A 14,865-nucleotide genomic window follows, 5' to 3' on the forward strand; every position below is an offset into this window, starting at 1 on the left:
GCAGGCGACCCTCGAGGTGCGCTTACCAGGCACACGAGGACGGGTGGTACTGGTGGGGACCTGGTGCGCAGTTGTCGTTGTCTCTGCATGAATCTGATTGGAAGAGACGATCTGATTTTTAAACGGCAACAGCGATTGCTTTTTATTGCTGTATTAAAATGTAGAAACTATATCTTACCCTCTTGGTGTGCTCTGAAAGAAACGGCAATAAAGGGAAATTTAAGCTCTCAATTCACATGATTCATATAAAGATTTTTCTAAAAATTGCAAAGAGATTCTTTGTGCACTTACCTTGGTTTTCATGGTCGCTGGGGACGGTGATTTGCACCGTCTCTCTTATGTTTTGCAAAAAGTAGCCTTTCCCAGCAGGGCAGAGTTTTTTGAAGGCCACTGAATGCCGTCGGGAGGAAAAAAGAGGAGAGGACTTAAATGTTGCTTTAATTCTCACACCCTGTAAAATAGGTTCAGCCAACTAATAGTAAGTTTGGAGAATCACTCCGTTGATATGTTTAAGTACAACCAAAAAACTGCATTTTGGACTCCAACCCCGCAAAGAGAAATAGTTTAAAAAGCATATGGAAATCCCAAAATGCAGATTTTGTAACTTTAAGAGAAAAAGAAACTACACTGCTTAAAAATAATTGATCTGGTCAGTTGAGTAACAGAGGGGGTGAATGATGGTAATGAAATTAATACCAGGTGCACTCAAAGGGCAACAATGAGACAACCCCAAAAAAGCTGACATTTTCCCCATCAGCAGGACCGGTATCAAGTGCTTAGTGGAAGGAGGGACAGGATGAGTACTGCTAGGGTCACAAAATGACCTCCAGCAGGTCACTGGTGTGAATGTCTCTGACCAAACAATCAGAAACAGACTTCATGAGGGTGGCCTTAAGGCCTGATGTGCTTTATTGGGCCTTGTGCTCCCTGCCTGGCATGGTGAAGTCCTATTGACACAGAGGGACACACACAAATCTACAGGCCTGACTGCCATTAGGCATCAGGATGACATCCTTGGACCCATTTTCAGACCCAATACTCCTCATGCGGAGTACGCAGGCAGTTCCTGGAGGATGAATCATTAGATACTAATCACAAGGCCCCAACACTCGCCTCACCTAAATCCAATAAAACAACTCTATTTCAGTTTATCTGGCACCAACACTTTGTACTGTCCAAGAGCTCAGTGATGACCTGATCCAGATCTAGCAGAGATTCCACCGGGACACCGTCTGTCCTCCCATTAGGCGCGTGCCCAGATGTTGTCAGGCATGTCAACACATGGGGGCCATACAAACTACCATTCTGAGCTGCTGCAGTGAAATCTCAGCAGAGCCTTCTGGATCAGCCTACTGCATAATTTTTCACCTTTTTTCAGGGATCTTTGAATTCAGCCTTTTGCAGGTCAATCATTTTTATTTCATCATCAAATGCTGTGTCATCCTTTCATTCCTAACACATCGCCTGGTCCATATCAGTATAGATATCCAGCATGAGTGTATTTCCCCACTGAGCTCTTGTATGTTTTCATAGTTTGACTTTAATTTGTTTGGAGCAATGTATGAATGTTTATCTTTTTAAATTAAATTATGAAAAGAAAATTAAGTATATTCTACTTAGTTCACTTAATGGCCAAACAGTTCAAAATATCCTGCTTTTTTTTTCTTATTCTATTCATCCCATCAGACTGAGGAGAGCAGAAACTGTTTACATCTGAGAAGCTGTAACGATTTATTTTGTGCAACTATTTTAACTAATTATCAAACACGGCAGCAAACTGTATCTTCAAGCATGGGCAACAAAATGGAAAGCTCGAACGCTTTCTTTTGTTATTATTATTTCTATTTCAAACTTTCATGTCATCAAGAATGAAGAGCTGAGCTGCATAATGACCTGGAAAAATCTCTACAATATATCTAGCTAAATGAAAATAATGATTATTTATTTAAAGAGGAATTCTCTGTTGATCATAAATAAGTAACTTTGTTTCTAGACTATGCTGGTGTGCAGCGAGTGGACTGATGTCCCCGTGACAAAAACGAACACGACGCTCGACGTGGCAGGAAGTAAAACCCGTAAACTGACTCACCTGTGCCCTCCTCAGGACATCTTTCACAGTTTCGGCCCCAGGCTTTGCCCACTGTGCAGCAGCATACCACCTGGGTGTGGGGGGTCGGCAGCGGGTAATTGCAGCTCCTGTCGTTGGATGCTATCCGGAAGCACTGACCCAGAGGGGGATACTCTAACACAGGAGAAAAGTGTTGTGGCAATCTATCCCGACAGTACATTGCACGTTTGGAACGATTGTTTCATGTCTTGTGCTTTGTGGCTGTGCAATACAAAGCAGAGAAAAGAAGAAAGCCAGAGAGGGTTTATATTCACCAACACATCGATTTCTCTCCAAGACAAAACCAGATTTGCATGAACACTTGAAGCTGCCCAGTGTGTTCAAACAGTCTCCGTTCTGACAGACGCCCTGCATGGAGCACTCGTTGATATCTTCAGGGTCAAGAAAAGATAAGATTAAAATTAAAATGGCAGAAACAACTCCTAAACTTGGCTTTAAACTGTTCTTTTCCTTGTTATAAGCTACTCCTGGATTCTGTAAAAAAGTATTTGGCCCCTTCCTGAATTTTAAATTTGTTTTTGCACATTTACGTAAATGTTTCACCTCATTGAGCAAATTTTAATATTAAACAAGGACAACCTGAGTAAACCCAAAATGTAGTTTTTAAATTATGTTACCTACTTGGATCTGTGTGAAAAAGTAATTGACCCCAAAAGAACAGCAAGAACTGCAGTCAGGTGTTTGTGGTGACTGGCAAAGAGTCTTTCACGGGCCACACTGAAGGCCCGAACGGCCAGGTTGAAGTCATGCCAAAGCATCTCAATGGAACTTTGATTAGGCGGGTCCAAAACCTTTACGGTGGACTTGCTGGTCTTCGAGCAACTTAAAGAAGTCCAGATGCTTTATCTTTAATTGTTTTTGAAATATTCATGTTCAAATATTGGCTCAGATTTTAATGTGTGAAAAAATGGTTTGAGAGTGGGTCAATGGAACACTTTGCAAATTAAAAAAAGAGAGCAAAATTACCCTGAAAAACATTTAATATATAAAGGAAAAAATTCACTGACCTTATTACATGAAACTGTGTGTGATCAAACTGTGGGCCATAAAATGTTTACGCAAATTTGAGATGACGCTCAAGCAAGAAATGTTCTAAATAAATGGCTGGTTTGACATGGAGTGACCCAAATTTGAGACGGGCCTTTGTGCTCTTTGTGGTCAGCAGTGGTTTTCTCCTTGGACTCTCACACGGCTGCCTTTTTTGTCCAGTCTCTTTCTTATTGTTGAAACATGAACTCTGACCTTGACAGATGGAAAGTGATGCCTGAAGATCCTCTTGGATGAGTCGTCGCTGCGCTCTTGGAGTAATTTTTGTCAGCTGGCCACTGCTGGGAAGCTTCACTACTGTACCAAGATTTCTCCATTTACGGATAATGGCTCTCACCGTGGTTCATTAGAGTCCCAAAGTCCCTCATTACTGAGGGGAATTACTTTTTCACAAAGGGTTTGGATAACTTAACTAAGGTCATATTTTAAAAACTGCATTTTCTATTTACCCAGGTTATCTTTGTCAAATATTAACTAGAGATGGCACGATACCACTTTTTTATGTCCGATACCGATATCATAAATTTGGATATCTGCCGATACCGAAATGAATCCGATATAGTGTTTTTTAATCAATAAAACTGTTTTTTAATATCTTACTGCATTTTGTATAAGTTCATACTCAAGTTTAAATAAACAACAACACTGAAGCTATTCTGTTATACCGGTATGTAAAATATACACTGCACCCAAAATATTTCATAATTCAGCAATACTGATCAGTCTAATAAACTTAAACCTACTCCATCCTTCCTATTCTGGTACTGTTATCAAGCTTAAACGTGCTGCTGGTTTCCTCTTTCTGGTACAAAGTGGGCCAAAAATAAAGAAGAGAGACAGACTCGCGACAGAAAAGCCGATCAGCTGATCATTAATCAGTTTCATGATTGAAGTAGCAGCAAGAAGAGGCACTTGCTCCATATATTGGTTGTTAAGCTTAACGTGGGAATGCTTTACAAACATTCAGAGATGAACTTAAACACTTACTTTACTTCTCTCTGGGATCACTTCCTCGGAAATGAAATGCTGGTTTGGTAGCGAGGCTACAAATACACACAGCCGCTCTATCACATGATGCACACTGCTCCGAAGTGCTACGGTTATGAGCTGAGTTACACCGTGTCGCAAGTTTTGTGAGGTGCTTTTTTGATATTTAATGGATCGGATTACATTTTTAATTTCTCTCCGATATCCGATCCAGTAATTTACGTCAGTATCGGACCGATACCGATACGTAATATCGGATCGGTCCATCTCTACTATTAACACTTATTGTTTAAAGTAAGAATTCAGGGAGGAGGAAAATACTTTTCACGGCTCTAGTTTACCTTTACAGTGAGTGCTGTTGAATCTTTTATAGCCTTGGGGACAAGTAGAGCCATAGTCTTCCACAATGTTCTGTTTGACTGATGCATCTGAGGAAAGACACAGCAGAGCACACAGGTAAAGGTATATGAAAAGCAGATAGTTTGACATCAAATTATACAAAATGTTTAGGCACCCACCAGGTAAATGCACCGCAGTTGCAATTTTTTATACCTCAAATAATACAACAGCCCTTTACAACTAATCAAGCAGCTGTGAAACTCCCACATCACCTGTACCTCAGGTATTCTCGTCTAAATCTCATCAGTAAATCTTATATAAGGCTTTAGTGTCTCCCTACTGTTGCTACAGATCTGCAAACTGTTTTGCAACCCAGCTCCACCCCTGCCTCTCCTTTCATGCTGTGTCTGACAATCAATACTGTATCCTTTGTAATGCCTGTTCTGTTCTGCCCAGTGATCTGGCTGCTGTTCTACACACCTCCAGCTTTCCACACAAGCAGGTAGAACAGGAGGAAGTTCCTACACTACCTATAGCTTACTGCAGGTGGAAATGAGAGCTTTCTTTTGAATGTAGTGGCCCCGGTTATCTGTTCATGCAACACTTTTTCACGTCCCTCCCAAACTCTTTTCTGAACAAAACCGCTTCCATGACTTTTTGAACGACTGTCACACAATCAAAGCCTTCAAGCAAAGCGTGAGAAAAGTGAGAATAGTTTTGTAATTATTGTAGAGGTGTGGGAGTTGAATTCTTGATAGGAAAAAACACAGAAGTCCTAGTTTAAACATCAGTAATTGGGGAAAAGCACCTTTTTACTGCGAGCTAAGTGACAGGGCTGTCTCCCAGTGTCTGTGGAGGCTCTCTGCAGGTCTCCCACAGTCCAAAGACACGGCAGTCCAGAAACATGAGTTTGGACTGTGGAAGTGGTGTTTCTAAATCACCCATAGGCGTGAATGAGTGCATGAATGAGTGTCTGTCTTTTTGTGTTAACCCCTTTTGACGGACCACCTATCTGGAGGGTACCACACCTCTCACCCAATGACAGCTGAGATAGACTCCAGACTGAAGGGGATGGTTAAAAACTATTGCCTGCAATTCAGTTCAATTCAGTTTAATTTATATAGTGATAAATGTCAACAACAGTTGCATCAAGGAGTTTTATGTTGTAAGGTAGGGAGCCTACAATAATACAGACAAATACCCAAACTTGAGCAACTGTCATCAAGAGCAAAACTGTACGTTTATGTCTCAGTAATTGCTACTTCTCATTTTTTATGTATTTGTCTAATTGTGTGGTTATACAGATCAATGTTCCTTTAATACTTTTTAGTTTAAGTTCCATTTTTGGGTCTGGACAAACCTTCCCTTTCTTTTTGTTTTCTTTTCTAATCATAGTTGTTTGAAGTCTTGGGGTGGTAGCTTGCAAGAGAACTGCCTTAAATTTTCTTTCATGAGACCTGAAATAATAAACCACGGTATTCTCCTCCTCCTTCTTACTGTTCAACTTTCCATCAGGGAGTAAAAACATGCAAAGCTGTTTTATGACAGAGCCGTGGAAACACTGCACATTGTGAAATCACAATGGAAACAGAGGCAACACCGCAGCTTACCTTTATCATCTCATTGAAAAAGAAAAAAAAAGATTAAAAATACAACCAGGTGTAACATAACAGATAGCACTTTTTGCAAAAACAGCTTTTAAAAGACTAACCAGGATCAGGTTTTGTCAAAGGCCACATTGTCTGAAGCCAGAACTGAGAGAGGGAATAATAGCGGAGTGGAAAAAGCACGAGTAGCCAAGATTTTCATGAAATTTGATCTTCTGCAGCGTGATGACAGCGCTGAACTGGGCAGGCCCATAGGAACATGCTTAACTAGAGGGTTATTTTCCACATTCTCTTTTTCTGTCTCACTGTCTGTGTGTAATTCTCATAATTTCTTCCGTTTCCCCCACCTTACCGCTAACTTTCATGTAGACGTTCAGACACTCGTTTTTTTAATAGAGGTACAAAGTGATTGTTTTAATCCAGGGCCATAATTTCAGAAGGTGGAAGGTATAAATTGGTGGGAATGCTTCACATTTTTGGCTCAATAAACAGTAATTTTATTCCCGGGAACACACAAGATGCTGATTTTTAAAAAAAAAATCTTAATACTGTAGATAAAGATGAAAGCTAGAAACCCTAGATGTGTGACATTTACAAAGCTGGTAAAAAAGGACATTTCTTGAGGTACTCACTTGGTAATTTGGGGCACTGATAACATTTGTTTTGTCCCCATGAATTCCCCACACTCCCACAGCAATCCTCCTGATTGGTCAGAACAGGAAGCGGGGTGCTGTTGCACTAAAAGACCAATATTGAGAAATATTAACAATGGGAAAACAAGGAACGCATCTATATTTCAAGTTCAAAACTTCTTACAACTGAACTCACGGCTTGTTTGGGCGTGGTCTCTTGAAAGCAGCGCCCCTTTGGTTTGCGCCTCACCAGGACCTGGCGTGTCCCCGTTTTGTGAGGAGGTTTGATATCCGTTGAGTCAAGTGAGTGAATGATTACGGAGGTGTCTGGCGTGTGGTGAACACGTACATTAAACTGCACTGGAAGAGAAAAATCAGATATGAAAGGAAAGGGAAGAAGAGATATTACAATGTGAGAAGTGCTGAGGCAGACGATAGGTACCTTCTGAGGAGTGATGCCCCGGCTGTGATAAGGGGACGTTGAAGATTGACATTGACGACGTGTGTGTAAACTGGCTGCGGCTTATGCTTGACTCCATAAATTTCTGGCCGTCTGGCTTTAAAGCTACGGGGTACACAGGCTGCTCGTTGCCTCGCGCTGCCTGGGCTTGCTGGAGAGGAAACTGGCAGAGTCGACCGGTGAAGCCGGGAGGGCACAGGCAGTGCTTCCTCGAGCTGCATACTCCTCCATTCAAACACGTCAAGGGACACACAACTGCAGAGAGGAAAAGGCAACAGGCGCAGTCTTAGAAATATAAGTTGATAAAGCATGAATTCATTGATTCACTAAAATACAAGTATTTCATACTTTGAAATCCATCAATATGTATTCATGAGTTTTGTCAGACTGAAAGTGCTGATTTAGGATCCCCTGAGTCAGAGGCAGACTTTTATATGATCTTTCATAGAGTGATGTGAACAGCCTTATGATTCAGTAATGTACAGCATAAGTATGGAAGACAGACCAACGGGTTTGCAGCATAAGCAGGGCAGCGTAAAATCTTCACTTTGAACCGTGCCACTATAAAAAAAAATGAATGAGTCCCTGAAGCCAGTCGGCCTGAGCAAGAAAGCAGGTAAAGTCATTGATCTGTATAACGGCTTCACTGTGGCATATGGGAAAGATCTTGAAGTTCGTGGGAAAGCGGCTGGCCTTAAAGGCATATACAGTACTCACTGCAGGTTTATTAGGTTCCCCGCTGTGTTTATTTAAGTGCAAAGTTGTTGAAATTCCCACAATAAGAACAATCGCAGGAAAGAGATAAGAGAGAGAGAGAGAGCAGGACTGTAAGAAAACAGCAAGCAGTGATGAATCCACAGAGAAAGATAAAACCCAAACAAGCTAGTGAAGTGGGAGTGAAAGCTTAGTCATGAAGGCCATCTCGTTATTGTGCTTCGATCCATGTTAGGTCTTTGTAACATCCCAAATGTTTGTGATACCTGAGCGTCAGTAAGACTTCCAAACACATGCACTGCAATTATGAATTAACATCATAAGCTACACGTATACTTAAGAGCAAATCAAGACAGTTATTATTAAATGTGCTGCAATTACATCACACAGCAAAAAATACTCACTGGACACTTCATTAGGCACAGCAGTTCGACTGCTCATTAGTGCAACTTGTTTAATCTTATCAGCCAATCACATGGAGCCAAATCAATACATTTTGTTCAAACTGTGCATCAAATAGGAAAAGAAAGATCGTTTGAAACTGCCACGGTTTTTGGTGCCGGACGGGCTGAGTGCTTTAGAAACTGCTGACCTGCTGAAATTTTACTCCACAGTCGTCTCTAGTGTTTACAGACAATGAGCCAAAAAAAGAAAATATTCAGTTTGTGGCAGAAAATGCCTTGTTGATGTAAGAGGTCAAGGCAGAATGACTGCTTCAAGTCGATAGGAAGGCAGCAGTAAGGTTAGCAGCCATTTGTTATAATCAAGGTATGCAGAGGAGCATCTCTGAACGCACAAGGTGTCACGAGACACTGCAGCAGATGTTGCCTGGTCTCAACATGAAAACATGGAACCATCCTGTCCTGTGTCAACAGCGTAGGCAGGATAACGCCCCATGCCACAAAGTTAAAAACATCTCAAACTGGTTTCTTGCAACATGATAATAAGTTCACTGTAGTCAAACGTACGTCAGCAGTCATCAGCATCATCTCATGTGATGGAATAGGGGATTCACATCACAGGTGTGCAGCCGCAGCTGCGTGATGATGTCATGGCAGTATGATTGACATGAAACAGATGCTTTGGGAAAATGACACATTATAACTAAACACATCCAGAAAAGGTGTATAGGGTGCATAACAATGTGACTGTTAGAGCGAAACATCTGAATGATGATGCTCACACAGTAATCTAACAATGAGTTAAAAAAAATAAAGGCGTGTTTCTTCAAGGCAGGGCTCAGCGGTTTGATAAAGTGCACCATTTTTTTTCACAGTGCCGCATAAAGATGTTCATCTTTAAGACAGTCTAAGCTTTCCATCTTGTATTACATAAGGATTTTTTTTTCAGTAAGAGAAATACTGTGTCTGAGCTTAAAAAAAGGAGTCAGTCGGTTAATAAATTCACACATTTTGATAGTAAATCAGGCAGCTGGCAGCAACCTGTGGAAACTCCAAGAGGTTTGTGGTTAAAAAGCAGCTGTGGACACTACTCGTCAGGTTAAGAGCTTTAATGATGCTGCGATTGTGTCTTTAATGTGTCTTTTATGTAAGAGAAAAATCTGAGTATTATTAGCTGTCATCAAAGTCTCTGCCAAAGGAATGTGTGTGCTTTCCAAAATGTTGACCAATTCATTAATTTTAAAAAAGCTAGAGGTCTGTTTGAACAACAGAATCCGACTGCATTTAAGGCCCTTTTTTAGGTTATAAACCAACCAATTAGTCAAGAAAACAAACAAAAAAAAATTGACTGGATGAAAGCAACTGTTATTTTCTAACAAGCAAGAAAGAAACTAGACTTCAAATGACAGGGTGCTCACTTGTGGTGTTCACACAATGTTTTTGTTTCATTTTTCAGCTCCATTGTTCTCACTTCCTCACACCCTCCCTTCGATTACCAAGATCCAAAACTTTTCTCCTATTAATGCAACGCCCTTTGTCAGAATGGTTTCCCCTCGGTTATTTTCCTGCCGTGTTTTCCTCCTTTGTCTCTTTTCGTGTCACTTGAAGTTGAATTACAGCCTCTTTGTTAAATGCACTCACTGTTGTCTTCCTCCTCCTCACCACCGCTTCAGACTTCTGCCTAAATATAGAGTCCACCATCTCTTCTACACGAGTTCTGCTTAATCACTCAAAACTTAAAATCCATTTTTCACCAAACAAACATTCACTATAGAGCTTACCCCTCCTGTATCGCTACAACATTAACTTTGAAGAGGAGAGGAGAGGAGGCCTCTCACTGTTGCTGAGCCAGGTTCGCACACGTGGAAGTAATTAGTTGCGGACTGCCGAGGAGTCTGGGCTGTGGGGTAATTAGGGGACTAGATCACTTTAAGCACAGCAGGGACATCCTCATATGGTGAAAGTCTGGCAGAAAAATGAAAGAACTTCAATGAAACACCCAACAAGTGGCATAAAATATTTTCACTCTGAAGCAACATGGACACTTCAGAGGAAGTCTGCCTATAACACTTTGTGACAGAGGACTTTAACCACTAGGACTGGGTGCAGGCAGCAACATGCAGAATCAGGTGGAAAGGCTCAGGCACAGACTGAAGACTACTTAACTCTGACATAAGAGCTCCAGTTTCCAAGGTTCACATTTCATCTCAGAACTGGATTTCGAATGAGAGGAAACTGGGAAAATGAGGGCCTTGAAAATTGAGATTGCAGACACAGAAAAAGAGCCAGAGGACTTTTTCCCCCGAATCTTACATTAGATTACACAATCTAAACGCACAGAGGCTGTGGAAACGACTAACTGTAGACAGTCTGGACTTGAGCTGGGAATGTGTCTGAATGAGACATGATCCAGCTCCTCAAAAAAGAGAAGAGAGAACATTTTTCATACCTGGAGTTGAATTTCTTGGACTCCTGTGAATAAAACCTCTTGATGTTTTTAGCCTGACGCTGCGCCGTGCTACATGCAACAATGCTGATTGCACAAACAATACTCTGTGGATAACACACATCATCTGCTTGGTGCATGATTATATATATCACATCTGTTGTTTCTGTGACCGGTCTATTTTTACACTGAGTTGTGAAACACACTGGTTTATCTATTTTAAACAGAAAAACAGTCAAAAACGCCAAAAAAGGGTCATTCACAGCATACAGAGATGACAATTCTACGTTGATTTGTTATGACAGATAGTCCAGTTTTTGGAGGGAAAACTCTGTTGTTTGTGTCTTCTGGCTGTTTAAAGGAACAAACTCCACCCTTGAAAGGTTGTAAAATATACTCCTGACGAAGAGCAAAGTGAGCCTGCAGCTCTAATTAAACTGTAGTTTAAAAAAAAGAAGAGAATTTCATTTTAAAATCAAATCCGGACACACCTAAACAGCAAGAGAGACTATAGATGTAGGAAATATCATCAGCTGTGATATTGCAGATGACCTTATTCCTTCCTTTTTGGGCTTCCTGACAACTGTTAAGATGTTCTTCTCTATGTGTTACATGCTGCTGTGAGCGTTTTGTTGTGTAATGTCATAGAAACCCCATATATTTATTTACAAAAAGCATTTCATGGCGCTTTAAACAGAAATGTCTGAGTTAACAGAAAAAAAAAACAACCTGCAACATCTGGAAATTTCAAATTAAGCCAGAGTGAAAGAGCAAAAATCTGAAGATCCTCAAAGAGGCCATTTCAGACAGGCTTTAAAACTTGGTCAGCCCCTGAGCTCCCATGTTATAGTGTTAAAATGCCTAACTTAACAGCAGAAATAAACATATAAATTTGTTTTTTAGGTGTTCGTAACTGGCTATAACTGCCCAGAGATACTGCCATGATGTCTGCTGGGTGGCAAGACGACACAAGCAGCCAAGATGCAACTGTTTCAGGACTTTATTGAAGTCTGGTAGATGATCGTGGGATCCTTTCCATGGTAAACAAAAATGCCTCCATAACAACCAGCCAAGTGTTAAAAAAAAAAAAACCTCTGCAGGAGGAGGCTTTATCACTCAGTGGACCATTTAGGTATATGATGTCAAATCTATCGGAACATGAAGACTGTATACGGGAGCAAAGAGGGCTCAGCACAAAGTGCATTCTGCAACAGCATTCTCTGGATGACTGAGTCTGTGTTCAGGAAGGAGGAACAATGGAGGTTTTGAATAGCTCATGGCCTTAAGCATATAACATCATCTCTAAAACAGTGGAGTCAGTGTGATGCATGTGCATGCCTGGCTTCCATTGGCACTGGGTGACGTGTTTATTCGTGTTTATTCATGATATGACAGAAGTGAAAATATGAGCGCTACTTTCTGCTCGGATTCAGGGGTGAGGAAGGTTTCCAGGGTCACAAGAGTCACGTATCAAGTTAAAGCTCCGACGGCAGGTGGTATTACACCTGCACTTCGTGCCTTTATTATCCTGACGCACAAACCTCCGCTTCACATCTTCCTCCTTTAAGTTCGAGCCATGCACAGACTAATGTTTCCTGCAGATTGTTTGTAAGTGGGTGTGTTTGTTTGTGTGAGAGTGCTATTAAGTCAAGGGTGTATCGCCTCCTCAGAATGCTGCTGCGGTGGAGCGACTGCACCACATTACAAGCTGAAATGGGCACAACGTTTAAAAGCTGAGATCATAACAAAGGGTTTTACTCTCCGGCGGACTTTCCCTTTAAATCATCACCTCGGTGTTCATTGGCAGAATTTATGACCCAAAATCGCTCAGCGACTCTGTCTGTCAGCTAGCTTAGCCTCTCGGAGACAGACGCCCTCTGTTTTCCACCACACCTTTGTCTTTACAGATCTAACACATTCCTGAACCGAGAGGTGGTGTGTTATTAAAAATCAAACGTGCTTAAGAGTTATTTGGTGGTCTAGATGAATGTGAGGCATGAACAGGGCTGGCTGTGTCAGTGGCGGGATGTGGAACATGTGCATCTGAAGCAACTACTCTATCATGAACAATATTTTCCACATGTTAAAAAAACAACTGAAGAAGTAGAGAACAGTCCATGATTTCAACATTACTCACTGCTAATCCATGCCAAATCGATCCACATAAAGTTTTTAATAGATAACTTTGTTCACTTCAGATCATGTAGACACACCGCACTGCCATTTCATATTTTTGATCTATCTTTCCAAAATGTGGTTGGAGTGGAGCTAAGAAAGCATTTGAAGTTGACCTTGTGCTTTGCTGTTATGCTTTCAAAACCTAATTTAATTTTGAATGCCAGCTTCCCCGTACGTTCCAAGAGTCAGGAAGCTTATAATTTTCCCACCCACTGCTGACTTCAGAAGAAAGACACGAACAGCACAAAGAGACAGGAGGGAGACTCCTTGTCTTCAAGCTCTTATCATCAGCACTTCAAGTGATGGACAAATGAGAGGGAACAAACAGTGTATTTATTATATATAATAAATATATCATATTAAAGTGAGGGAATAAAGCCACACGAGAGAGATGTAAAATCCACAGACTAAAAAATAAGTGGATTATTGCGATTCCCAGACACTTATTTCTTTAAGAAAAAAAAACAGATTGGTACATTCCTCAGCTCCTACGTAAGCAAGCCCAGTGTAACGAGAAAGACATAAATAATGTCCAAAGAAAGCCCAGGAAGACTCGATCAGATTGAAAGATCTGAAAAGTTTAATGATGTTAAAGAAAGAAACAAAGAAAGAGTTGCCCTTTGAGTACCCTGTGAAAAACCCACCCACTCACTTCTGTCTGTCTGGAGATGACGCATCATCAGCCCCCTCCCTCCACGGCGTCCTTTCAGCCGCAGCCGCACCCTCCCAGCACAAAAACAACAAATTACAGTCCTACAGACTGCAACTCACTGAACTGAAAGCTACCCCACATAATCTTGAGCCATACAGATGATACAATGGCCCGATCTGTCCCCGTCTCTCACTACTGTCCTCTGGCCAAACTTAGCAAGCTAACCCGTCTGAAAGTTGGTGATGACTCCCGCTGAGTCACTTTCACTGTGATTCAGTCCCTGGATGGGTTTTTGGTCCCAGATCTTATTGGCCCGTACAGCTGCAGGAATACAGAGTGTGACACCACCAGGAGTTGTTTTTAGACTGGTGGAGCTTTCAAATTATTACTGAGTAATTGTGAAGCATGACACAGTTGGTAGTTGGTGTTTATCTTCAGTGGAAGTAATGATTACATCAAACTGAGTGTAGAAATATCTAAAAATGTACTCCAACATGTTTTTTTTTTAATATTTCTTCCACGTAGTGAGTAATTCTCATCAATATTTTATGAAAATTCCACTTGGTGGTTTATTAAAGTGGACCTTTTCCTCATTTATCGCTCCATATTCATAGTCCTGGACTCTACTACAGTAGAGTGGGTCAGTAGCTTTATATGAATCACAACTGCTTATTTTTCTTATACTGTACCTTAATGCAGCCTCTCGGTTCACCCATGGTCCAAAACAAGCCATTTAAGCCTTAAAAGGTGCCTTAAGGCCACCCTTCTTTCAGGTCAGCTTTCTCTTAATTGGCTGTTGCTTGGCTTGGCTTCAGATGCAGTTGTTTAGTTTCCACAAACACAGCCGGGTGCTTGAGGGTACTGCCACTAGATCAGGTTCTAAGTAAACTAACTGCAAACCCACTAAAAAACATAATTTGTCAGACTTGATTGGGCAGTCTTTTAAATCCATCCATCCACAGTCAAGGCCGAACCTGATCCAGAATATAGGAGCCTACAAAGATTACAGCAGGAAGTCTGAATATTTGGTACAATAGGTCAGCTTTAGTGTTCACAGTGAAACATAAACACTGCTTCTTTGTTTTTCATGGCCTCTGTGGTCTCATTCTACTATGGAATATGAAAGTGGTGAAGCTCAACCTAGCTTAATGCCTGCGAGTGGAAAACTAGATTTAACCCCGTGACCCTGTTCTCGTCTTTTAAAAAGTGCTTCCAGGATTATTTCTGGTTATATTTTTTTCTTCTCGTTGACCTGAGAGAACTGTGACTAAACA

The 14,865-nt window shown here is 41.1% G+C and overlaps 1 protein-coding gene across 2 annotated transcripts in view; it reads right to left on the reverse strand.

The window, feature by feature from the left end:
- The window catches only part of ltbp3 (latent transforming growth factor beta binding protein 3), a 40,267-nt gene that overhangs the window by 17,716 nt on the left and 7,686 nt on the right, over positions 1-14,865 (reverse strand). For both annotated transcript variants that reach the window (XM_085288840.1, XM_085288839.1), the window contains exons 2-10: positions 7,183-7,455; positions 6,937-7,100; positions 6,741-6,846; positions 4,504-4,590; positions 2,383-2,499; positions 2,090-2,242; positions 292-390; positions 179-192; positions 27-93 (exon numbers count right to left, since the gene is read on the reverse strand). In XM_085288840.1, coding sequence (XP_085144966.1) covers positions 27-93; positions 179-192; positions 292-390; positions 2,090-2,242; positions 2,383-2,499; positions 4,504-4,590; positions 6,741-6,846; positions 6,937-7,100; positions 7,183-7,455 — 1,080 coding nt within the window. The remainder of the gene's footprint in view (positions 1-26; positions 94-178; positions 193-291; positions 391-2,089; positions 2,243-2,382; positions 2,500-4,503; positions 4,591-6,740; positions 6,847-6,936; positions 7,101-7,182; positions 7,456-14,865) is intronic.

The sequence above is a fragment of the Mchenga conophoros genome, linkage group LG10 (assembly GCF_057382185.1).
Source record: "Mchenga conophoros isolate Kocher_MC1m ecotype Shallow Benthic linkage group LG10, M_conophoros_male_GT1.1, whole genome shotgun sequence".
NCBI classification, from domain to species: domain Eukaryota; kingdom Metazoa; phylum Chordata; class Actinopteri; order Cichliformes; family Cichlidae; genus Mchenga; species Mchenga conophoros.